Here is a 27,427-nt window from a genome sequence, read left to right as displayed (position 1 = left end):
TCTAAGTTATTGAAAATATAGGCTAGACTATTTCTTGCTGCTGCAGGCAGTGAGCTGGGCTTAATTCATCAGCTAGCCTCTAGAGGGAACCACTGTGCATGTGCAGTTCTCTGATGCCGCACATGTGCAATTTCAGCAGCAGGGGCCTGGCAGACAGAAAGCAGGCAACGTCAACCAGGAGCCCCTCTCCCCCCACCCCAGCCTTGAAACCCAGGCACCCCATCCACCTGCTCCTCCAACCATCATCTGCCCCAGGTTGAGTATGGGACTCATTTTTAGTGTCAAGTCAACTCTATTCTGAGAGATTTCCGAAGAGAGAGTGGCAACATTTAAGGGAATATTTCAGAATACACAGGTACATTTCAATGAGAAGGAAAAGTTCCAAGGTGGATGGAGGAGCCCACCATCCATAGTTAACCAAAAATGTTAAAGCTAGAATCAGATTTAAAGAAAAATCATTTAATTGTGAAGAGATAGCTGGCAGGTCAGAAGTTTAGACAATATAAAAAGCAGCACAGAATGCTAAAAGATTAATACAAGGGAAAAAATTAAGTGTGAGAGAAAGCTGGCTAGAAATATAGAGAGAGAATTTCTATAGATATTTTGAAAAGTAAAGAGTTAACAAAATGAGTATTGGTCCTATAGAAAGTGAGTCTGGGGGATTAATAATGGAAAATAAGGAGATGGCAAATGAATCGAGCCAATATTTTGCATCAGTCTTCTCTATAGAGGATACAAGTAACATTTCCAGAAATTGCTGTAAACCAGGAAATGGAAAAGAGGGAGGACCTCAAGGAAATACAATCATCAGGGAAGTGGTACTTGGCAAATAATTGGAAATGCAGGTTGACAAATCCCAAGGCTTGGTAGATTTCATCCCAAGGTCTTAAAAGAAGTAACTAGTGAGACTGTTGATGCATTGGTTTTAGTTTTCTATAATTCGCTAGATTCGGGGAAGGTTCCATTAAATTGGGAAAGCAGGAATCAAAAAGCCAGTTAGCTTAACATCTTTCATTGGAAATGTTAAAGCTATTATTAAAGTCACTATTGCAAGGCACTTTGAATCTGTCTGAATATATTGAATTTAACAATGTGGTTTTGCAAAAGGGAAATCATGTTTAACAAATTTATTGGAATTCTTTGAAGTACCATGTGCTGTGGTTAAAAGTTGATACATTTAGATTTCCAGAAGGCATTTGATAAGGTGTCACACGAAAGGTTATTGCGCTAAATAAAAGCTCATGGTATAGGGATAACATATTGGCATGGAAAGGAGATTGTGGCTAGCTAACATGAATCATAGAATAGAACCATAAAATCCCTTCAGTGCAGAAAGAGGTCAACCGGCCCATCAAGTATGCACTGGATCTCCAAAAGAGCATCCAACCCAGGCCCCCTCCACTGCCATATTCCCATAACCCCACTTAATTACCCTGTTAATCCCCCTAAGCTACACATCGTGGGATAATTTAGCATGGCCAGTCCACACAACCTGAACATCTTTGGATTGTGGGAGGAAACCGGAGCTCCTAGAGGAAATTCATGCATACACTGGGAGAGCATGCAAACTCCCACAGTCACCCAATGCCAAAATCAAACCCAAGTTCCTGGTGTTGTGAAGCAGCATAAATGGAATATTACTGTTTGGCAAGATGTGACTGGCGTGTGCCACAGGATTCAATGCTGGAGCCTCACTCTTTATAATTTACATAAATTATTTGGATGAAGGGACCATTTTAATTGGGACTATGTTAACTTTGCTGATGACACAAATATTGAAAATAAGTTGTGAAGAGGACAAAAGAATACAGGTAGGTTTGATGAGTGGGCAAAGATCTAGTAAATGGTCTGTAGTATGCGAAATTGTCCATTTTGGCAGGAAGAATAAAAAAGCATGAGCGATTGCAGAGAGAATGACCGAAAGAGAGAGAGAGAGGGAGGGTGAGGGAGAGAGGGCAAGAAACCCCTTGGGCGTGAAGTTTATTCCTCCAGGGAGGAAGATTTGGAGGGGCTGCAGATCAGGCAAAGAACTTGAGAATTGCAGACATGGTTGAATGACACATGTGCCAGGGGGACTTAACAGTCATTCATACAGATGCCTTTCTTCTGAGTCTTTCTCAATTGTAAACAATTGAGTCTTGTCGCTCCTATCACTCTGCTGGCCTGTACTCGCATGCCCTTTTTATCTCATTGGGCTTGTCATGACATCAGGTCAAGGCATGCATAACACATTGACCTCTTGTTGTCTCAGACCTCTCTGTAACATCCATCTGAAAAACACTCCAGCTGTTAAGAGCCCAGTAGCGCAGAAATTAATACAGGAAGTTTTCTGTAATGTTACACGTCTTTTTCACTTGACACTCTCTGCCAATGATATAATGCAGGACTCTGATTACTTACAATGGAAAAAATATCCTTTCCAAGGAAAGGCAATTAAACAATTTTAAAGGAGCTGAAAAACTCTTGACCCTGGTAGACTATGTACATTATTGGCTTGAGGGAAAAAAAAACATGCTTAGAAAAATGTGTTTAAACATTGGCCTTTGGGTTGATTACAAGAAGGACCAACTGCTTGTGAAAAGAAGGCAACAGCTTTTTTGCAGTCCAGAGACAGCTCATAACCAGAAGCAATTACAGGTACTCTAAAGTCATTCTGCATACTAGTGTAGAGTACCTGCAAATGTTCTTTGAGGCTGCCTAGAAAGTAATGATAGAGTAATCAATTGTTTCACAAATTAGTACCGAGTACCTATGCTTGGTGCTATAACTGTAAAACCTAGACACCATTTCAAGGACTCCACCATCTTTCCTTTTCCCGTGAGCCGTTGATTTTTGACCTTTGGCAGAATTCCTATTCTTATTTTGTTGCCACTTTGGGTGTTTGTGCGACTTGGGGTATTGCAAAAAAGTCATTACTATACTTCCATATTTCACGCTGTAAGTTAATAAGCTTTGCCTTTCTATTTGACAAGACTGATTTTATAATAAACTAATAAGTTTGTGGTTTACTGAAAGAAGCCTGAACGGTAGTGCAGACTCGAAGGGCAGAATGGCCTACTCCTACACCTATTTTCTATGTTAAAGCCTGTTTTATTCTGGATAACAGTAGCGAAGGTAAACAAACCTTTAAACTAATGGCGTGACTTGTGGAACAGTGGGGCTAGTCATTCTGTGCACTTCTTCCACCCAACCAATACAATTCTTCTTCCATTACAACCAATTGGTTGTAACAATTTGTAATTTTGAATTTTTGTGCTAATGGTAATCCACTTTGTAATTTTGTTGCTTGATTCAGCTAGAATTGCTCAAATAAAGGCAAGCAGTTGGAAGGCAGGATGGCATGAAATAGTAGGAAACAAGGTCCTGTCTGTAGCTCATTCTAATCAGTAATCTCTAAACTGTCTGTGCTTTATATGCTCTGTCTGAGGCCAGAACTCTCCATTCACCTGACGAAGGGGCTAACCCGAAAGCTTGCGAGTATATTAAATCAATAGGTTGGACTAAAACCTGGTGTTGTCAGACTTTTTACTGTGTAGCTCATAAAGCCATGCTATTTTCATGTTGGTACTTTAAACTGAAACTGTGTACATACAATCTTTTTCTTTGTTTTTGTCCTGTTTGTAGTTGTCCATCTAGTTTTTCACATTTCATGAATTTTGAATGGCATTTTTTTTTCATGCAAGGAACTACACAATGAGATTTCTTGCTATCATAGCTACACTTATGGCAGCTCATGTTTATTTTCTTAGTTTCAGGGATTATGATAGGTTCCAAACATTTGCTTCACATCATTCTTGTTTATCGGTGTCACGTTGTAAATTGAATTAAATGTACTAAGCAAGAACAACTGGTAAACACATTCAGTGCAGGATTTAAGTCTGAAGAATTTTGATTGATCAAATATTCTAACCAGACAACCATAGTATCTTCTGAGAATGCATCTTCAAGATATTAAATGCAAAATGCATAGTTATGACAGTGGCAAGTGGTAATGCAATGCAGTTCAGCTGGAATGTACATCTGATGGAGCTCAAATCCAGCCAGGTGTTTTTTTTTGTACTGCTGTAATGTGCAGGACTGTCTGGGTATCTCAGTCTCCAACATTATTTACACACTTGGATACAGAACTAGTTAGCCAGATGTGGAAGTTGGAACATAGCCTGAGTTTCATTTCCTGATCACTGCTTCATTGGATTCTACAAAGGAAAATATTAACTCACTGCCTTCTCTGTTTTTTTTTCAATGCTTGTAAGCTGAAGTTTAACATTAGCTCTCTGTCTCTTCCACTGAAATACCTAACAAAGAGACATCAGAGTAGATTACAACTAGCTGTCTGAGTGTAAAGCCGGCTTTGTGGATTAGCCATTTGTTACAAAAACCTTGTGCAGGAATGGGGCATACCCATTGTAGAATGGATGCCACAGAGAGAGGTGCCCCCGCCTTCTAACCCGAAGTCTGAGCAGGCTGCCTGACCTTGCACCCCCCCCCCCCTCCGAACTTCTCCCACTTATCTCAAAATTGAGACCAAGCACAAAAGGGCCTTTAATTCATCAGTAATTCCCTATTTAAGGTCCTAATTGCAGTATGATCAAGTGCATAGGCCTAGGTCTCACCTGTCCCACTGTCAAGTCAGGGAGGGTAATGAGAAGACTATCTGATTAATTTTACAGGCCTTCCGCCTGCAAACCTGTTGGCCAGGGAGCATAAAATTCTGCCCCAGTTTCTCCCACTGAGAAAGATCTCTCTGTCTGTTTGTCTGTCAAAAAGATTGTCTGTGATCGTGTGTGTTATGTTTAGTACTATTTGTGTCATATGAGTGTATGTCTATGGATGCACTCAGATATGCACATGCACAAACCTGTTCATATTGAATGCATAAAACGGGTGCAGAATTTTTCAGGTTCTAACTGTATATTTGCAACAATGCCTCACCCCCAAAATTTAAATACAATTAAATATGACAGACTGCATTCATTACATAGACTCTAAATGATTTGATTTATTATTTGATGCTTCTGGACAATTTGTCATACTTCTCTGCCTCTCTTTGTGAAATGCTATTTAGCAGGGATCACCATAAAGAAGATAGGGCATGAAAATGACAAAAAAAATGACCATGTTCAAATGTCATACAGCAGATAAGTTAAATGTTTTAAAATTGGTTAATGAGGTTACCTATTAACATTTCATTTACTAGTAACAATGTGCTCACGTGGTGATTTTTCTGTACTACCTTCCTGAACAGCTTGGACTTCCTTTTATTGTATGGATTGCTTTTGTGGAAGTCACAAGTCTAACTGGCAACATTTAGTTTACTTAATTCATCTCTGGCCAAATAGTATGAGAATAGAGCCTTTGAAGCTCAAAGGAATTTTTGAATCCTGCAGATGTTGTTTTGTCGGGTTGGTTCATATGCAGTAATTTACTGGATCCTTGGCCTGGGAGGCAGGGAGGTTCAGTAAAATTATGTGGAAGATTGGGGGGTGGAGTGTTCACTGCCATAGCAATTTGGAGGCTGAAAGGAAGGTGAAGGACAGCATTCAGAAGCCAATTGTGTCACTTACATGGCAAGACCCTCTTCCTTCTAATGATACTCGTTAGCTGCACCTGCCAGAACACCACCTCGTTCCCTCACTGATACCCACTACCCCTATCTTCTGGCACCTGCCTGACTGGCTCCTGGCAAACCTTGACTCACTTTCCTCTGAGGACAGTCCCATCACTGGGCCCTTTGGGCCGTATGCAGTTCCAGCAATGGCCATGCTCTCAGTGGCACTGCCAGCTCTCCGATTGGCCATTAGCCAGCCTTTCCAGCCTTTTTAGACACGCAACTAAGTAGTTGCCAAATGGGTCTAAAGTATGACTGGGGTTCCAAATGGCTGGGGTGGGGTTGTCCAGAGCCTTTTCGCCAGTTGTCTGGGCCCCAGCTGCTCCAACGAAATCAAGTACAATGCCTATGCTTTGCACTAATGCTAAAGTGTGTAAAATATTTTCTGCAGTGTACAGTAGCATTGTTGTGAGGGCAAGCAAAGCAAAATTTAGTTAATTTCAGAAAAGAAATTAAGGAACATAGGAATTAGAAGCAGAAGTAGGCAAATTCAGAACCCTTGAGCCTGCTCTGCCATTCAATAAGATCATGGCTGATCTCTCCCCTGGCCTGAAATCTACCTCCCTACCTGTTCCCAAATCCCTTCAACCTGTTTTTTATTAGCGATTATATTGATTTCCTTGTTGAAACCATTTAATGATTCAGAGTCCACCATGCTATGGGGCAGTGAGTTCCACATATTCACCTTTTATTAGAAAATAGTCTTTAAAGTACCAGGAAAAATATTCAAAAATACATGCTAGGAGATCTGCCATGAAATATTGTTCAATGTTAATCCGGGTCCTTAATTGTTTCTGATTTTTGATATGGTTAGACTGCAAGTTCTTTGTTTTAGATTGGAAACAGAAAAGAAATGTCCTCATTGTACATCCACTTAAATGCCTTTTTCTGTTGTATTAATCAATGAAGAAGACAAAATGCTGACAAATGATTAACAAATAAAACATTGTATCTGTGGAGCCTGGTTGGTGCTAAACTGAAAGGTTGGGAGTGCTAGGTTTTCATACATTCTGCATTGCAGTTAACTGAACTGAATGGTCATTTTTGCACTCGTGTACTTGAACTGTTTTGTCTTGATATGGAAATGGTCCTTTAAGAGAAGGGTTTGCTTATTTTCCTGGTTTCCTGTTCTACTTTGTCGTTTTTCATGTATTTTTTTTGAGCATAGTTGGTTTCTGGTTCTGCATTCTCAGTACTATTTGTTCCATTATAATATTGCTTTCAGTTTTTAAATTCTTGATCTTTATTCTCCTGAATCTTCTCTTTCTTGATTCTAATAATTGTTTTTCCATTACCTTTTTGCTCTTTTGTTAATTTAGTCCTGCCTGTTCTGTTAGTTTTTGTTTTTTTTCTAGTTTATTTATTAGTCTTAGAATCTTAGATATCCTACAGTACGGAGAGAAGTCATTCGGCCCGTCGAGTCTGCACTGACCACAATCCCACCCAGGCCCTACCCCCATATCCCTACGAATTTTACCCATTAATCCCTCTAACCTACACATCTCAGGACACTAACGGGCAATTTAAGCATGGCCAATCAACCTAACCCGCACATCCTTGGGAGGGAACCGGAGCACCTGGAGGAAACCCATGCAGACATGAGGAGAATGTGCAAACTCCACTCAGACAGTGACCCAAGCTGGAGCTGTGGAGTAGTAGTGCTAACCACTGTGCTGCCGTTCCGCCCCAAGTAGGCTTACATTAACACTGCAGTGAGTTACTGTGAAAATCCCCCAGCTGCCACACTCCGTGCATGTTCGGGTACACTGAGGGAGAATTTAGCACGACCAATCCACATAACTAGCAATTCTTTCAGAGTGTGGGAGGAAGCCAGAGCACCTGGAGGAAACCCATACAGAAACGGGGAAAACTCCACACAGACAGTGACCCAAGCCAGGAATTGAACCCGGGTCCCTGGTGCTGTGAGGCAGCAGTGCTAACCACTGTGCCACCATGCCACCTCTTTTGATTTGCTCTGTGAACTGCTGTTGGCTCCTCCTTCATTGAGCATTTGTTGGCGGTGTCTGTGAAGTTGCCAGGGGTTAAAAACTAATATTGAGGAGTGCCGAATAATTTGTCATTGTTTGAATAAATTCAAGCATATATGCAGCACAGCACAAAAAGATTGCACGTACGTAGTGGACTATAAGACACCACACAGGAAAGAAACAGGTCAAAAGTACAACTATCAGAAGTGCACCCCTGACTCCACGTGGATGAGAATTGTCACCCTTGAATTTAGCAGAAGGCCAGGTGACCCATTATGGGAGTCTCCATTATATGAATGGAGAAGCACAATGATGACAGCTTATCCTCAGTATTGTGATAAAACCTGGGAACCAGTTGCTATCCATTCTCATGCCTCCTGGTTCAGGGCCTAAAATGGGTAAGTAATGAAACAAATGATGAACTTGGGGACGTGCAATTGATAAATGGTAAAAAAGGTCTCTACAAAGAAAAGTTTAAAAAATACATCATAACTATATCCAATGGTCCAGTAATATTTGCTCTGCATGACAAATTCGCCTAACTCCCAGTTAGGAAGAAATAACTTGCATTTATGAGTGTGCTTTGTGTATTCGGAGTGCGTCAAATTATTTTTCAGCTAAAAAATAAATATATATGGCCATCGTTTTTTGGTAAGTTTGTGCACAAAATGGACCCACAAAAGCCAGTGTAGGCAACTGGTGGAGGTAATTACAAGTTCTATTCATAATATGTATTTCAGGTCAAACAATTACTTACCTGGCAGGGGTGAAACCGACCAACCTAGGTTCAGATCTGCTGTATTCTCGGTCTTTTGGCTAAGATCAAGTGTAGTATTGACATGCTGCACTTGGTTGAAGTCATTAGGTTACAATTTAGCTTCTTTTGAAGCAATTTTTTAAAGCGGCATCTCGGCCTTTTGGCTAAGATGCAAATTAGAACAAGCCTTGAAGGAGGAGCTACACCTATTCCAATCAGCTTGGATCATGTAGATCAAGCCAAAGACAGGAGGTGAGAGCCCTGTCTTGTCAGTTTGCATCGGGAATGTCCCAACTTGTTGGGACTCTGAATTGGACTTGATTGGATTGGAATAAAGTAAACAAAAAAAAATTCTGGTGCTTACATGGATTTTCCAAGTGTTTTGTCTCCTTGGTGTACTCTGATTGGAAGACCTTAGACTGTAGACTTCCCTATTGAGCTTTAGTAGCAGTTGCCAAGTTTTTAGTATGTCTCGCAGTATGTAATCTTGGACCTTGGAATGTGCCAGTTTGCAATATTTAGTCATGGGCAATCATTTCACTAGCAACCAGCAGGTTTTTGGTGGGCTAAAGAGCATCTTCCACCAAATTAATGGTCCTCCAGCAGCATTTGATACTTATTCCTGTGCGTATCTGTTGGAACCACTCCTGGAGCAATGGAGACCTGCATTTTCGAGCTGCTTGGGGTGCACCCTGACAAAAAACTACTGCATCTTTCTCCAGACTTTCTTTGTAAGGAGGTGGACAATGGTCTCTTCAATACTGCAGCCAACCTGAGAGCTGCAAACTATAAAATTGTGACTTTTGGTGTGCACAAAGAATCTGACGTGGACGGCCTTCTTCCCCACCAACCAAGCCACATCTTGGTACTTGTTTTAAAGTTGTCGTGAAGTGCAAGGCTGTCATGTCACAGTATAGGTCTGATCGGGGTGGATCAGCAACTCGAGAGAAGACTTGACCCAATCGGTGGTGACCTTAGGCAGAATTTTGTAGTCCATATTAAGCAGTGAAATTTCTGATATCCTCCCTCTCACTCCTCTGCTTGTGAATGAGGATAATGATGTCCTTCCTAATGGATGCTGGCATGCTGCCAACCAGAAGCATGCTCTTGTGCACTTCCTGCAGGCCTGAGCTAATCAAATTGAATACAGCTCAGTTGATAAACCATTGCTCCTGGATGTCTTGCTTGTCTTGATGGACTTGGCAGGCTTCAAATTTAAAGAGTAAAGTAATGCAATGCCTGTTTTATTGGATAACTTTTATTACATCACAAGCAGAATACAGTAGAATTACTATGTGTTACATAGAGCACTTACTTTTACTACAGCTTGATCATAAACTATTTTGGGAGACAATATTCCAATATGTTCATTCCTTCATGTAACTGCAGAGAAAATCCTAAGTTGTGCTGCTTCTGAGTCACTGCTTGGCTCACAGTGACGTATTCAACTTTCCACCAAATGATGTTGGAAGATCATCATGTCATTCGCCAGTATCACCATTGCAGTGAGTTTCAGGGCAAGAAAGTAACTGTGCTCCAATTAATCTTTGGATGCTAACAATGTATTTTCTGTTTACAGACTCATCATGGACCTCCTTTTTCCTTACTTCTGCCAACTTGTGAATAATGTTATGTACTATGTAAAACCTATCCTATTCAATTATCTTCTAACTCTATCCTAAAAATCTTTTGGTCCTGATGGCCTCTGAATCAAGAAAAACTTGCATTTATATAGCACCTTTCTGAAGTGTAATCACTTGTTTGTGGCAACCATAGAATTCCTATAGTGCAGAAAGAGGCCATCTGGCTGTTAGAGTCTGCGCCGACTATCCGAAAGAGCATCCCATTCAGGCCCTCCCCTCTGCCCAATCTCTGTAATCCGCACATTTGCCATAACCAATCCACCTAACCTGCACATCTTTGGACTGTGGGAGGAAACTGGAGGACTGGGAAGTAACCCATGCAGCAGGGGGCGAATGTGCAAACTCCACACAGGCAGTCACCCAAGGTTGGCATTGAACCTGAGTCCCTAGTGTTGTGAGGCAGCAGTGCCACCGTGCTGCCTTTATTTGTATTCAGCAAACTCCCATGTATAGGAATATGATAAAAACCAGATGATCTGTTTTTATGAATGAACATATGTCCACATTGCACACAATCCTATAGTGTCAAGATGGATGGGATAATGTAAATCTGTGCTTTATTATTAGATTATAACCCTATAATTTTTAACCCTTGGTTTATCCCACCAATATCCATATGCTGTTTGTACTGAAATGTCTCACAGTCAAAATCAATGCAAAAATTTAACACACTACTGAGTGTCTCAAATCTGGCTAACCAACTGGCTAGCTTGGTGTAAAGTAAAGGGTGGCATGGTGGCACAGTGGTTCGATTCCTGTCTTTGACCACTGCCTGAGTTTGCAAGTTCTCCCTGTGTCTGTACAATTAATAGAATTCAGATTTCCGAAGTCTCGGTCATGTTATACCGGTTTTGGGGTATTAGACAAAGTCCTTTTGTTGAAACCATTGTATTAAAACAGTTAATGCTTAGGTCATTAGCACTGCTATTGGAGATTAGGACGTGCGAATGGCAGTCTTTGTTTGAAGCAGGCTGGAGCAGACAGACCTCATATTTGGCCATTGTGTTAGGTTGGCTAGAATGTTCTTCTGATACAAATAGGGTTACATTCCAGACGTTGGAGGGGTTTGCCTCTGTGCACTTTTGAAATGGCTCAGAAACATCTGGAAGCCAGCATGTGACCAGCTTGTCAGCTCAGCAATTGTCCATATGGGAAAGCACAAAAAATGATTTTATAAGATAGTCCACCTGATGAATGTATAATGCGTATTACGTGTATGTAGAAAAAGATCAACTTGATATAAGGTAGTTCCTTTCAAAAGTCTGATGGCCACAGGAAAGCTGTTTTTGAGAATGTTAGTACGTGACCTCAGAATTTTGTATCTTTTTCCCAGTGGAAGGTGGAAGAGATTAAGTCCAAGGTAAGGGGTCCTTGATTATGCTGGCTGCTTTTCCGCAGTAGTGGGAAATGTAGCCGGAATCAATGGATGGGAAGCTGGTTTGTGTGATGGGCTACATTCACAACCCTTTGCCGTTTCTTGTGGTCTTGGCCAGAGCAGGAGCCATACCCAGGTGTGATACATCCGCAAAGGATGCTTTCTGTGGTACATCTGTAAAAATTGGTGAGAGTCATAGTGGATGTGTCGCATTTCCTTATCCTCCTGTGAAAGTAGAGGTGTTGGTGGGCATTCTTAATCACTGGCCGGTGTGGAGTGACCAAAGCAGATTGTTGGTGACCTGGACACCTAGAAACTTGAAACTCTCAACCTATGCTTCTTGAAGTCGATGATTATTCCCTTAGTTTTACTGACGTTGAGAGAAAGATTATTGTCGTCACATCATTTCACCAAATTTATAATTCTATATATATATATATATATACTTTTCTTCACATCTCAACCATGACACATGCATCAAATTTAATCGAGTAAAATTTTTCACCAAGTACCTGGATAATTTGACTTGGTGCTGCATTGGCGTCTGACTAATTTACTCTCTTGACACTGGTGCGTTGATCTATTCCCTTGCTCTGAGTGACCCTTGACACCACTCGATCTGGCTTGACATGAACTGCCATGGCTTAAACCACCCAACCTGAAATCTGGCACAGCCTCAATCCTGAGGTTGCTTGTTTTGAGACACCATGTATTATGTTCAATAAGGTCAAATCTTAAATTACAATATAATTTGTTTGAAATTGGTGTAGAAACAATGATACTGGATTTATACCAGGTACACAAGATTATCATAATGTGTAGAGTCGGCAAGAATCAAAATGGAGAGATAAAATATTTGTTAATTTAACATTCATTTTATATGTTGACTTGACTAGATCGATTCCCGGCTGTGTGGAATTTGCACATTCTCCTCATGTCTGCATGGGTGCTCTGGTTTCGTCCCACAATCCAAAGCTGTGCGGGTTAAGGTTCATTGGCTATGATAAAAATTACCCATTAAAGTCCTGAGATGCATAGGTTAGAAGGATTAGCGGGTGGATATGGGGGTGAGCCCTGGGTGGGATTGCGGTCGGTGCAGACTCGATGGGCCAAATGGCCTCTTTCTGCACTGTAGGGTTTCTATGATTCTATGAACCTGTCCTGATTAAATGGGTTGATATGTTAATTCAGTGAGAATTTCTGTGGAACTGTATTACATCATAGGGCTTTTATTTTAGTAGCGTGATTAAGGCTTATAAAAGTTGTTTTAAAACTCTGCAAGAAGTACCTCAAAAGTCTGATGAAACAGGCTGACTCTTGTCCTGATAGGAACAACCTAGAAAATTAACTGAAAGTAGTGACTTCAACTGTAAGGTGCATTGTTGTTGTATAACACTGCATCTTTGATGTTGATATAATATAAAAACATATTTGCTGACATCAAAAGTTCAATATCATAATGTTGGTTCATATCCCTACTGATTGAAGCAAGAGCTAATCTTGCCTGTTTCATCAGACTTTTGAGCTAATTTTTGATTTTTTTTCCAAAATTGCAGACTATGTAAATAATGCTTGAAGTTCTGCCCTTCCCTCTTATTCCTGTTGCTGGATGGAGAGAGTATAATATCTCACCCTGCTGAAAGAAAATGTGGCTGATTTTGCACTAACTTGCATATAACATCTAAATACATTTTGCTTTATTCTTTATTTCAAAAGCTGTTATTTTCATGCCATAATGCAAGCAGTTACTGCGATGACAAATTTCAGTTGTATTACAACAGTCAGATCACAGCTGTTATTAATTTGTTTTTGCAAAGCCTTTGAATGAGAATTCATCTTTGGGATGTTTTTCTAAATTATTAAAACATGTTATTTGACAAAGCTAGCAAACAATCTAATTTAAATGGTGATATGGCTGCAGGGATGTAAAATGTTGGCAGTGCTTCTCCCAATTTGGGACTAAGTGCCTAGGCCAGCGGGAAACCTGGAAGGTTTTCAGCCAGCATTAGCAATGTCCACCAAGTGGGATTCTCCTGCCTGATAGATGCTAATTTAATAATAATGGACAATCTGCTGGCCAGCCCCATTAATGGAAGACCAGGCCCATTGATGGAAGACCAGGCCACCATTTTTAAATCGTGACCCAATCTCCATGCTCAGAGACAGGTCCCCATGCTGTGCAAATTCTGAAGTGGTCCAGGTCACCTGGCAGGATTTTAAATCGTTGCAGCAATCCATTCTGCAGCAGAGATTTTGCAATCTCGCTGTCAGAAACTTCAGGTGACAGCTGACCCTTTTTGAAGTCCTCTGACAGAGAGGAGATGTCACTTTTAGGGTGGGGGGACATGTTGCAGTCTGCCTAGCTCTGCACTGAATCCTAATGTATGCTTTGATTGGAAGTTGCCGAGGCTTCCCAACGGACAGAAATTGTTGAAAGCCTCTCCATTGCATTTGAAGCCTTTCATGTTCAACATGTGGTGCCTCAAAAAGCAAGGGAAAGCACAGGCTGTCAATCAAGATTACGTTCTGTGCACATTGCAGTCAGGATCAATGGGGTACTTGAAGTGCAGTCAACCATGAAGAGAAATCAAAATAAACACAGATGGTTGAAGGATGATGGAAATCCAATGATATGGCAGCTGAATCTTTTACAAGGCATTACACGCTGAACACATTAACCCTTTCCCCCAGCCCAAGACCATCCAACCCCGAGAACCCTTGTTCCTAGTTTTAGATTTAGAACCTAATCCTAGTTTGGCAGCAGCAAAGATGAAAATGGCCACTGGACCTACTTCCTCAAGCCTCCTCTGCCAGGATATCGGTGCTAGGGGGCAGTGCACTGTTGACACTGCCAAGATGCTTGACCTGAAGGGAAGCTGTGAGGGGGATCTGAAAGAGAAAGGAGACTGTGTGGAGGGCCTTAGGGGAAAGGGAGGCTGTGTGAGGAGGATAAGTGGGCCTAAGTCGGGGGGAGGGGGTCAGCTCAGATAAACATCATGACTGTGTGTGGGGCAGGGGAAGATGCCTATCATTGCTAAGGGGTTGGTGGTGCTTTCTCGATCCTTGGGGTCCAACACTCCAAGTCCTCGCTTGTGAGGAACTGTACAAAAACCCGGCTGCTGCAAACATATTGGGAAACATTTGAATAGCGATTACCATTTGACTCGGATTCCAAGACCACTAATTATATTTAAATTGGTGGGTTTCAGGAACCTGATTGGGGCTGATAGCAAAGCCTGGGAGCATCGCAAGTGCAAAACCTGCTTTTCTGCGGACTCCTGATTCTCTTGGCCATTGCGATTCACAGTTGGAGCTAGCGGGCTTGGAGAATCATTCCCCCATTGAATTCACCTACTGGCAAATAAATTGCGAATATGAGACAACAAAAAAAACACAGCAGAACATGTAATTAAATATTTACATGAGTAATTAAAAATCCCTGAAGAAGCTTATTCATTGAAAGTACGCCATGCAGCAAATATATACTGCCATCAGTAAAACTGAAAAATCAAACTTTTTTGCCACTTTTAGTTTTCTTTTTTGCAAATCGATGTATATGTAGTAAGCTGAGGAAATATGGTCCAATAACTATAACATCTAAAAGATGTTGTTTTACCATTGCTATAGAATTTCAGCTGGAAGAAATAAAAACAGATTTCAAAGCATTATTTCAGCTGGTCAGTATTTCCTGAATGTTGAAATCTTTAATTATCTGCTGTAACTCAGTGATGAATTTAATGCTGTAATTGAAATGAAGGGTAAGATACTATTTTGGACATTTTTATACAAGCATTTTCTTTTAGGAAAGAAAAGAGATAGAGAATGTAAAACACAAGTTCCTCACATGAAGTCAATGGACCTTGGCAGTGGCCCGAAATAAGAGAATTGTGAAATGTATTAGTAAATTTGAGGCTGAAGATTATTATTACTTTTTAAAAATTAGTTTACGGGATGTGGGCATCGCTGTCTATATAAGCATTTATTGCCCATCCCTAGTTGCCCATGAGAAAGTGTAATGAGCTGCTTTCTTGAACTGCAGCAGTCTCTGAAGTGTAGGTATAGCTTCAGTGCTGTTAGGGAGGGAGTGTCAGGATTTTGACTCAGCGAAGGAATGGTGGTACATTTCCAAGGATGCTGAATGACTTGGAGGGGAACCTCCAGCTGGTGGTGTTCCCAAGTATCTGCTGCTCTTCTCCTTTGAGATGGTAGCGGTAATGGGTTTGGAACGTGCTATTTAAGAAGACTTGGTGAGTTTCTGCAGTGCACCTTGTAGGTGGTACACACAGCTTTCATTGTTCATCAGGGGTGGAGGGTGTGAATGTTTGTGCAAGTGATACCAATCGGGCAGGCTGCTTTGTTCTGGATGTTGTTGAGCTTCTTGAATGTTGTAGGAGCTACACTCATCTGGGCAAGTGGAAAGTGTACTTTCCGGTTTAAATTTCCGGTTTAATGACGGTTTAAATTTCTTCCCCTTTATCTTTTGATTTTTCAACTATTTTTATGTCTTCTACTATGAAATCAGATATAAAATACTTGTTCAAAACCTCTGTCATTTCTTCATTTCCCATTATTAATTTTATTTTCTCACCCTCTTAATTCTCCCTATAACTATAGTTTCTTTTTATGTTCTTGAAGCTTTGACTGTTGAGATATTTTTCTAATTTTCTTTCATATTCTAACTTCTTATTTTAGTCATCCTTTGCTGGTTTCTAAAACATTTAGTCTTCTCAGCATTTGATCATAAGACAGAGGAGCAGAATTAGGCCATTGTACGCTTTTTCTTTCAATTTAGTTTCACCCTTAACTTCCTCAGTTGGGCACGATTGGTGCATCTTTCTAATAGAACCACATTCCTTGCAAGGCATGTTAAGTTGTAATGTATAAGGCTGTTGAAACACTGCGTCTTCGTAGTTGAGAACTTAGAGATGATGGATGAACTACCTTCAATTTACTTGGAAAATCAAGGTTCACTTACTGTTTATGTTATTACATCATTCAACTATGACGCCTACGAGTGATTCATATTAAAACAGTGGTCCTAGTCAGAGGCCTATGGTCAAGGACATTTTTGAGTTGCTGGTTGAGTTCCTTGAGTTGCCCATTTTAATGGGGATTGAGTTAACAATTATGTAGATCTAGTTTTTAAATAAATTTTCTAAGTTAACATATGTAAAATTGTGATGACAAGCTTTTGTTGTCCCCAAAAAATTACAAATGTACTTTAAATTAAGATCTGACAATTTCAGAGTTGCTGATAATTTGTGTTGTTTGCCTACTATTTCTGAATTTTGAATTCTATGATTTTTTTCCAGAGGATTTCCCTAATGGAACCTGGCTTGGGGATGAAAATAATGCTGAGATGCGTGTCAGATGTCCTATCACTCCTGCTGATATGCTGCATGTTGCCACAAATTGCAGAACAGCTGAAAAAATGGCATTGACGCTCTTAGATTACCTGTTCCATCGTGAAATACAAGCTGTATCCAATCTCTCAGGGCAGGGAAAACATGGCAAAAAGCAGCTGGATCCTTTAATGATCTACGGAATTCGATGTAAGCACCTGGATATTTGTTTGTCTATTGTTCAACCAATATTTCTCCATTTCCTCAGTTTTGTTGTAGTAACTTGTCTCCAAAATCATTCCTGCAAGGAGAGAAATTCAGTGGGCTACAGATGATTTCAAATTTTTTTGGTATAAATTTTGACGTTGATTTTCAATAGCAAGTATTCTCCCATGATATGAAATATAACATTTTCCATGGTGGCCACATTACTCATCAGCTTCTCTGCAATCATAAAAGTAGACTGTTTACTACTAACACCATTTACAGTTAACAAGTGTGATATTTGAAGCTAGATTTTTGGTTGAAAAGGGAATCGAAGGCTAGTGGGGTAAATGGGAAAGTGGATTTAAAGGCACAAATAGATCGCCCAAGAGCTTTTGAATGGTGGAATAGGCTCAAGGGATCATATGGCCTGCTCCGCCCCCAGATGTGTTCTTGTGGATCTTGGGGTCCATGTTATTTGTTGTGTGGAGAGGCATTCAGTTGAGAAGAAAGTAGCTGGAGCTGCTGGAGCAGTTAGCAGTGTGGCCTCTTCTCTTGCCTCTCAGCAGAGATGTAAGATAAAACTCCGTGTCTTCTCCCATGCCATGTTGAAGGCTGGCAGTAAGGAAGTGGAGTTAATGGTGAAGAAGTCAAGACAAATGAAACATTGTTGGTCATCATCAGTCAAGCAGTGAAAGCACTCTCCTGAGAGAAGTGCTTTGAACAGCAATCTCTCATTGCAGCTGATCAAAACTTTCCCAACCTGTCTGTTTCCTTGAAAAAAGCTGTGCATTTGTTTCACTGCTGACACATTGGAACCGGGCCCCCTGGCTGGGTAATCATTGATTCAGGGTTTAAGCACATCCTAATTCCTTTTCTTAACAGCCTCAGCCACTTTTCAATTACTCATCAACAGATACAGCGGTGCTCCCCGCTTGCATTTGATTCTATCCAGGAGAAAACCAGAATAGGGCATCCCAATCCACTGTCAGTTTCCAGGATTTCCCCTCCCCACTGCATGCAACCCATAGCCTGTCTCCATCAGGCTGGGAAAAATATACCATTCATGCCTGGAATCAATGGCACTGTCACAGATACAATGGTGCCCCATCTGTTTTGTTAAAACTACAAAGAGATTTGTACATTACTGTTGAGTTGCCAATTTAGAAAAACAAATTATTGGGTTGAATTTTGCTGCAGATGTCGAAGGCACATTGCCAGCTGTTCGTTAGGCTGGGCATTTATCCATAGATTTTCCATGAGACTTAGCATTGACAAGTTGCTGTCAGAGTCAAATGACATGGGGCCCCCCACAACAGAGCTTCCCAACTGTTGCAACTCCTAGCGGGGGTCGCGTGGTGAGGTTTTGCCGTTGTGAACTTCACAGAGCAATGGCAGCTGTGGAGCTCAGTGATCTTTGACAGCTGTTTTATTTGTTGGTGGGAAATGTCTGATGGACCGATCACAGTGGCCTTATTGCTGCAAAAAAAAGCTTGCAAAAAGATTTTTTTTTGCTGAAAACTTATTTCTTCAATAATCAGGATGATACATTAATCATGATTGTACACATTATAAATCATAATCCTATTGCAGCAATAAAGAGAATCCCATTACCTCAATACTCATTACTTCAATGCTCTATTGTATTAATAATCAAGGTTCCTATTATAATAGGGTCATGTTACTTAAAATTTAGGACTCTGCTGCTTAATAATCAAGAAATTGTTACATTAATAGCCTAATTCATCAATGATCAGGATTTTATTACATAATCAGCATCCTATAAAATTAATGGTCAGGATTCTATTACATTAAAAATCAGATTCTAATTACATAAATAACAAAGTTCCTATTGCATTAATTATCAATCGCTTATTGCTTCCAGGATGCTAATACTTTAAGAATTAGAATTATTTCAATTAATAACCAGAGTCTAATTGCATCAATAATCAGGATCCTATTTCTTTAAAGTCATTTGCCAATAGTGTCAATAATCATAATCCTATAAAATTAATAATCAGGTTGCTATTACACTAATAATCAGAGCCCAGATACATTTTCATTAACCATGAATCCTAGAGTCCTATGACATTAACCAAGATACTTGTGTATTAATAATGACAATCCTATTACATTCATAATAAAAACCCTATTACTTTATAATTCAGGGTACTCTTACATGCCTCCCCCACTCACCTACGTTAAAAGGACACATAAACTAGAGTGATTTGACTTGATTTTCTTGGCAGATTTATTCTGAATCTGTGACTTTAGTTGTGGAACTTCATGCTGCTCAATACTTTTGAATGATAGCCAGATGACAAGAAATCATTGGGAAACTTAGGCATCTTGAATAACAACTTCCAGATTTTTGTTTCTAACTGCCCATGTATATTCCCCAGAATTTACTGTCCAATTTGCCATAAATAATGGTGTATTTAGTTGCAAATTGTTTCAAGGTATCAGGTCAATTTAAGATTATATGCATAGGTAGTTTCAAATTTGGAGGTATCTGATGCATTGCAGATGATTATCAGTCATTTTAGAATTAGGCTTACTCGAATGGACTTACGACAATGAGCATTTTGACACTTGAGCAGAATGTTGCAGCATTTAAAAGAAAACTATTTTATGATGAACGATATTAATAAAGTTATACACTAATTTCACATGGGCATAAAAGATGGTGGCACAGTGACACAGTGGTTAGCACTGCTGCGTCAGAGCACCAGGGATTCGGGTTTGATTCCTGGCTTGGGTCACTGTCCGTGTGGAGTTTGCACATTTTCCCCTAACCTGAATGGGTTTTCTCCAGGTGCTCTGATTTCCTGCCACAACCCAAAGATGGGCGGGTTAGGTGGATTGGCCATTCTAAATTGCCCCTTAATGCCAGGGGAACTAGCAAGGATAAATGCATGGGGTAATTGGATAAGGTCTGGGTGGGATTGTGGTCAGTGCAGACTCGATGGCCAAATGGCTGCCTCCTGCACTGTAAGGCTTTTATGATTCCGTGAAAAGCAAGCCATTTCAGAGCAATTTTTCAGCAAAATTAGTAGAGTCCAAATCTAGTGCTGCCAATTACTCTAGTTATCACAATAGGATTCATGTTGCGTAGAATTACATAGAATGTACAGTACAGAAATAAGCCATTTAACCCAAGCTGATCTTAATACTCCACATGAGCTCCCATCTTTGATTTGATTTATTGTTATCACATGTACTTGTGTACAGTGAGAATGATTGATTGTTTCTTGCATGCTATATGGGCAAAGCATACCATACATAGAGCAGGAAAGGAAATATAGGTGCAGAATGTAGTGTTACAGTCATAGCTAAGGTGTAGAGAAAGATCAACTTAATATGAGGTAGGTCTATTCAGAAGTCCAATGGCAGCAGGGAAGAAGCCGTTATTGAGTCAGTTGGTATGTGACCTCACACTTTAGTATCTTTTTCCTGATGGAAGAGAGTATGTTCGGGGTGCTTGGGATCTTTAATAATGCCGGCTGTTTTTCTGAGGCAGCGGGAAGTGTAGACAGTGTCACTGTATGGGAAGTTGGTTTGTGTGATGGACTGGGTTTCTTTCAAGACCTTTTGTCCTTTCTTGCAGTCTTGGACAGAGCAAGAGCCATACCAAGCTGTGATACAACCAGAAAGAATGCTTTCTAAGGTGCACCTATAAAAATTGGTGAGACCGTAGTGGACATGCCAAATTTCCTTAGCTTCCTGAGAAAGTAGAGTTGCTGGTGGGCTTTTTTAACTATAAGCATTGGCGTGGAGGGACCAGGACAGGGATTTAAAAGAAAACTATATCTAACCTCTCAATTTTCTATTCCTGTCTTCCTTGTACACTTATTTAGTTTCCCCTTAAAACACAGCTATGTTAGTTCTCATCTGATTTATTGGGTGGTGTAACTTAAGCAATAAATTTACTTGTTGGGGAGTGAGGTGTTCCAGGCACCTTTCATACCATTTGATCACAGAAAAATATCAAATTCATAATAGTTGCTGAGAAACATATGGCATAGTTTTATGTACATGATGGAAAAACATCTTTTTGAATGTACTGAGTTATGGTTAAATTCCCTAACGAAAGTGAACACCTTAAGACGTTCTTTCAACAATAAATCAAGCACAACAATCTACTGTCTCTCTCTCTTGACTTTAGAGGAAGTATTTTTGACTTATGCAACCATGAGTTGAAGAAATTGTACTTGGCTCCCACTTTTATTCGAACTGGCAAAGAATGCTCCATAGACTTTCCATTAATGAGAAAGACCAGTGAAGAAATGTAGATCAGTGTCTGACTCAAGGCTTTGGACCAGTTTCAACTCATGATAGAGGATGTCTGACTATTTATTTGGATGATCTTTGGAGCAGGTCATCTGACTAATATAGCTCATATTTTCACCTTTGTCAGCATGACCGTGACTAGACGAAGCCAACACAATGCTGTTAACTGAATAAGCCTGATGTACATTTCTTTGTTGCCAGTATCAAGTTGCTGTAGATGTATACTACATTTTAACCATAAACTATATCACATGTCATTGAGAGAATTCAGATTGCTACAATTATTGAATTTTTCAATTACCTTGGTGAAGACTGTCAAGAAAATAAATAATAAAAACATTATGACCAAGTCCATTGTTTTGCAATTATTGTATAAATCAAAATTTGTTTATGACATGAAATGCCAGGAACTTTTGTCAGTGTTTTGGGTATGAGATTCTGTTACTCATTCCATTCATAGAACCATAGAACACTACAGCACAGAAACAGGCCTTCTGGCCCTTCTTGGCTGTGCCGAACCATTTTTCTGCTTAGTCCCACTGACCTGCACCTGGGCCATATCCCTCCACACCCCTCTCATGTACCTGTCCAAGTTTTTCTTAAATGTTAAAAGTGAGCCCGCGTTTACCACTTCATCTGGCAGCTCATTCCACACTCCCACCACTCTCTGTGTGACGAACCCCCCCGCCCCAATATTCCCTTTAAATTTTTCCCCCTTCACCCTTAACCCATGCCCTAGTTTTTTTTGTCCCCTAGTGGAAAAAGCCTGCTTGCATTCATTCAATCTATACCCATCATAATTTTATACACCCCTATCAAATCTCCCTCATTCTTCTATGCTCCAGGGAATAAAGTCCTAACCTATTCCACCTTTCTCTGTAACTCAGTTTCTCAAGTCCTGGCAACGTCCTTGTAAACCTTCTCTGTACTCTTTCAACCTTATTAATATCCTTCCTGTAATTAGGTGACCAAATCTGTACACAATACTCTAAATTCAGCCTCACCAATGTCTTATACAACCTCACCATAACATTCCAACTCTTTATACTCAATACTTTGATTTATAAAGGCCAATGTTCCAAAAGCACTCTTTACGACCCTATCTACCTGTGACGCCACTTTTAGGGAATTATGTATCTATTCCCAGATCCCTCTGTTCTGCTACACTCTTCAGTGTCCTACCATTTACTATGTATGTTCTACCTTGATTTGTCCTTCCAAAGTGCAATACCTCACACTTGAGCTGTTGTTAGTTGATGATGTAGTTAGTGTTAATTTCCTGACTATTTGCAGGTGTTTAGTGGTCACACTTTGCAATTCTATTCATATTTTTCTGTGAAAACAAAAATTGATGATCTTGGTGTAATTTTTGCTGGGCTCTTTGGTTGCTAATAGCTTCACTCTGAGGGTTTGGAACATCTTTGTATTCAAATCTGAAACATACCTGGCCTTGATGCCATGAACACTGCCACTGCCAGTGCAATCTGTAAGAGGATTGATTGAGCAAAAGTTCAATAAAACACTTTGGAGCTGCTGGAACCCATGTGGCATGCCAGTGTCATGTATCATGTTTCCACCACTCTTTCTTCCCTCCTGGTTTAAACAGGCATCAAAAATGCGACCAGACTGGTGCAACTGCCCATTACTGAAGATGTGAAAATTTTTAGACAGTGCCTTCATCTTTGATATTCTGGTAGGGCCAGGAACAGAAGTCACTGCCTGTTTTGTGCACTCACACTGGATTTTCAGGCCCATGTCATTCAGCGAAATTTGAAGTAGGACTTGGAGGGGTTTGAGAGGTAAGTTGGGTGAGATCTACCTGAACTTGTGCACTAGTTTAGGACTTTGCCATATAATTTGGTTCCACTGGGGTGGATGATCCTATACAGTGATATGTTTTATACAAACTGATCAGTAATCATATGCATCTCGTACAGAATTACATTTTTCAACAGGCTTTTAATAATTGCAGGTCACCTTTTCCACAAATTTGGAATCACTGAATCGGATTGGTACAGAATTAAACAGAGCATAGATTCTAAATGTCGAACAGCATGGCGTAGAAAGCAGCGTGGTCAAAGCTTGGCAGTAAAAGGTTTTGCCCGAAGGACACCCTCATCTTCTGTTATGAGTGGAGCAGGTACCTAAATATAACACACAAACGTATCAAAGAAAGAGATGTCACATATCCTAATTAAGTGTTTAATTTTTGAATTTTTAAAATATACTTAAGCAGAATATATGTGTTAATCCAAAAAAGCAATTATTTAGTCAATTTTTACTTATTTATATTAGTTACGTATTTTGCACCTTGCAAAAATGGGCAAAAGGTAAGTTTTCTTGTGTTGCATTGTTGACTTTATTCCATATAAATTATACTATATAAATTGAGCTACAATGAGTTTGAAATAGCATTTATTAAATTAGGATAAAAAGATAGAGTTGAACATATCATTGCCACCTAACTCACACGTCACCTTTTATTCCTTTAAAATGCTTCAGTTTGGTTTCCACTCTATCCATAGCACTGCTTTAGTCACAACCAGCAACATAGTTGGCAGTCATTCTTATTATCTTTGTGTACTTCAATATGGGCAGTCTCTGTGCTCTTTTTCTTTCTTTCATCCTAGTCCATCTCCTCTGGACCCCTCTTCCACTGATTGTTGTTCTTATTTGTCGTAATCGAATCAGCTCATCTCTAGCTCATCTTCACCTGCTGTACTTTAAAATCAGATATGGAACACAAGGCTTCCATCTTTGATCTCTTTCTCATTTACATATCAGTTTACAACATTCTCATTTTCCATCCACAACACTAAACTTTCAACTATTTTTAAGTTATAAGAAATTCTATCTGAACATGGGTATGTCAGAAATTTCCCTATTTGAACTTTGGGAAGAGTATAGCTATCTCATTTGGATCTTGCCAAAATTTCATACATTGTCTCCAATTCCATCCCTTACCTAAATATTCAGACTGAAACAGATGATGCAAAAGTCTGTGTTCTGTTCAACCCCGAGCTATTGAAATCCACATGTTTCTGAATCACCAACATTACTTAAGTTCATATTTAGCTCAGTTGGTGATATCACAACTTCTCAGTTGCAGGGGTTGGGGGAGAGGGGTTCATAGATTTAGTCTTGCTCCAAGGGTTTGAGCCCATTATTTTATTTCTGCAAAATAATTGGACTGCAGTGGTATATTATGAGTCACATTATATATTTCTTGAAACAATGACTTTTATGCATGCTTACCCGACTAGTGAAAAAAATCTTTCATAAAAACTGCTTGGCTACAGCTCATAGAAATAGAGACACTCAGTAAGGAACTTTGATCACTTGCTGGTGGCCTAGTTGTCTTTACAAAGTGTGAATGCAAAGATCTGTTTTCTGCTAGTGTTTAGGAAATTATTTAGATAATGATGATCTAATTAAAAAAAAACAGTCAAATATTTCTGCTCCCAGACACACTTTATTGGTTTTTGTAAATAAAGCATTAACAAAAATGGCCTTTGAAGATTTTCACATACGGCAATCTTTTTTTTTCTTGGAATTTTAATGAGGATAAAACCCTTGAGTAAAGCTGAGCAGAAATTTTAACAACCCACAGTGGCAGGTGAAATTTATTGGGAGAACAGTGTCTCTTAAAGAAGCCTTCATAATCTTCTGACAGCAAGTGTTCATTCACTACTTGTAACTATATACAGTAAAAGGTAGAGGCAAGGAGCTATCTCCATATCTAGGTTTTTGCTCATCTCTGCTTAACACCATATTGGCCCTAGGTCTGGGTCATATGCCTTCTTAGATTATTGTGTAGGCAGTACTATACTCAGTCCTACATTAACCTTGTATGTGCCAGACCCTTACACTACATCTCCCTCTAAGACATTAACCAATATATATGAAATTACACTAGTTTACTTCATGTCTTGAATTGTTTTTAATCTCATGTATTTACATTGCTGTTACCACATTATTGCTTTACTATTTTATCACTATATAGTGTTATTAGCACTCCATTTCCCTCTTCAAATCCTTGAATTTGTGGGTTCAGGAGGTCTATAGCCCTTATAATATTACCATATCTGGTTCGACGTTCTATTGGGAGGAGAAGGCGGCTCTATTGCTCCTGGTTCTTTTGCTGGCTTGAAGTTTGGACTGACATTTGGGTAAGCTTTCACCTTTTCTGTTGCTTCATGGTGAACCACAGTTTGTTGGTTTGGTGGTTGCTTTCATCAGTGCTTGTTGCTTCCTTGATGCTTCTTTCGTCCTGTGCATCATCTTGTTATACGTGGATGTTCAGGTTTCAACAATGGAACCTTAATTCAGACCTATTTCACAATTTTAGCTAGTTTTTTAAGTACTGCATTTTTTTTACTTGTTTTTGGAACTCCTGACTCTTTTCATTCAGCTTGGTAACTATGCTGGTAAGTTGAGTTGTCATTGTTTCAGGATTATCTGTGGAGTTCATTAAAAAAAAAAGTTTGACAACTTCTTGTGGGTATTCAGTTCTGTTCGGACTGTTTCTTGCCTGGTCACTGACTGCTGTTTAGATCCTTTCAGGTCATTTGTTAGATCCTCAATTTCTTAGGATTCTCCTTCTCTGGGTTGAATCTCTTCTTTGGATTTGCTCTTCCCTACCATATATCTTATCCATCATGTTGTTCACGTTGGATTGGATTTCAACAGTTTTGTCAACTTTGGGTATTAATTCCATATTCAAGCAAATGTTCTGATTAATTAGCTATTCCTTCTTGTATTTCCCACAATATATACTAGAGGTGTCTGATGCTTGAAGTTCAGCAAGTTTTAATTGAAGGCCTATTTTCATTGAATTTTTTACAGAAGTTCATCATTTAAGTAAGCATTTCAATTCCTTTAAGTGTTCAGCCTCCTGTGAGTGACACTTTAGTGTTCTCATCAGTTCTCACCTTTCCTTAACAAAGTTGTCATTCATACGTGAAAGCTCATCAATCTTTCCTTGGCAGAGTATAATTTCTCTGAACTTGCACTTCTGCCAATTGTTTTTGAAAGAACTCATGTTCTTTAGTGAGAACTTCTACCTTTGCTTAACATTCAATATTTTTGGTTTTCATCTGTTTGTAAATTTCTTTGGAAATGTAATATTTTCCAGGATTTCTTCCAGTTATGCAGCTGTTTTCTTCAGCACTGCAGCTCCTTTCTTGTATCTCTCGGCTTTCTCCCAGAAAATAGAACATTCCTGAGCCTTCTGCAGCAACAGGCTTTTCGGTTCTTTCAGAGTGGTCTGTGATCACTTCCATGGCTGCTGCTTCTCTCTGTTCCCCGCTCTAACATCTTATGACATCAAGTTTGTTTGCATGTTACTACAGAAGAGCTCCACAATGAGCCAATAGAAACAAAGACAAATACATAAAATCCCCTCCCCGCCTTACTCTAAATGTTCCCAAAACAAATTCAACATGAACAATAGTCATCAAGTCAGTCACTATTAATAAGTCAGGTGGTCTGGAGGTGTTCACTCTAGGAACACATGATGGTAAACCTCTGGCATCTTTTTCACACTAGTGGGAACCACTGCCATTCTTGTCTTCACACTGATGACATCAGTGGTTGATGTAGGAAGCAGTGGTTGTCTTTGTGTCTGAACAAAGGGTGAGATGTTGCTTTTCTCAATGATGTCTGGAGTTGTAGGAAAGTCCTAACTAGGTCAGTTTGAATAAAGGGATGAATATTGGCCAGGCCTGCACCTGAAGTAAAGAAACTATTATCTTTTACTGTGCTGAATGTAGCTAGGGGGTTATGCTGAGTTTGAAGGCAGAGCTTGAGGTGAAAAGAGACTGGAAGATTTGCCTAGCTTGGAACTAGAGGGAAGAAATCTAGAGTAACCCTGATAGTGAAAGGCAACATATTGGTGAAAGCAGTCCAAAGCCAGGTCTTGGAGCATAAAGGCCATTAGGAACAAGGGGAATTATTACTGCACAAATTCACTAAAGCCCAAGTTTCATCTGAGAAATCTTCAGTTGTGAAATGTTGAAGGAAATTTTGAAAGTAGCTACAAAACTGAGGAGAAATCAAAATGAATTTCAAATGGCTGTGGCATACTTGATGGAAAAATGAATGAACCCTCAAGATCCCGAATAGGGGAACTCTTGGGTGATATTAGGGGACAAACTGGATTTATATCAAGTCTTAACGAACAATCAGTATTGAGATAATAGTGCTTGTATGCTTTTTTTAA

General features: G+C 39.7%; 1 protein-coding gene across 2 annotated transcripts in view; it reads left to right on the top strand.

The window, feature by feature from the left end:
- The window catches only part of banp (BTG3 associated nuclear protein), a 182,467-nt gene that overhangs the window by 66,575 nt on the left and 88,465 nt on the right, over nt 1-27,427 (top strand). For both annotated transcript variants that reach the window (XM_080186883.1, XM_080186882.1), the window contains exons 7-8: nt 16,684-16,923; nt 23,180-23,347. In XM_080186883.1, the coding sequence (XP_080043009.1) occupies nt 16,684-16,923; nt 23,180-23,347 (408 nt within the window). The remainder of the gene's footprint in view (nt 1-16,683; nt 16,924-23,179; nt 23,348-27,427) is intronic.

This window comes from Carcharhinus amblyrhynchos, chromosome 4, assembly GCF_965287045.1.
Source record: "Carcharhinus amblyrhynchos chromosome 4, sCarAmb.v2.hapA, whole genome shotgun sequence".
Taxonomy (NCBI): domain Eukaryota; kingdom Metazoa; phylum Chordata; class Chondrichthyes; order Carcharhiniformes; family Carcharhinidae; genus Carcharhinus; species Carcharhinus amblyrhynchos.
This window is presented reverse-complemented; position numbering and strand designations above follow the sequence as displayed.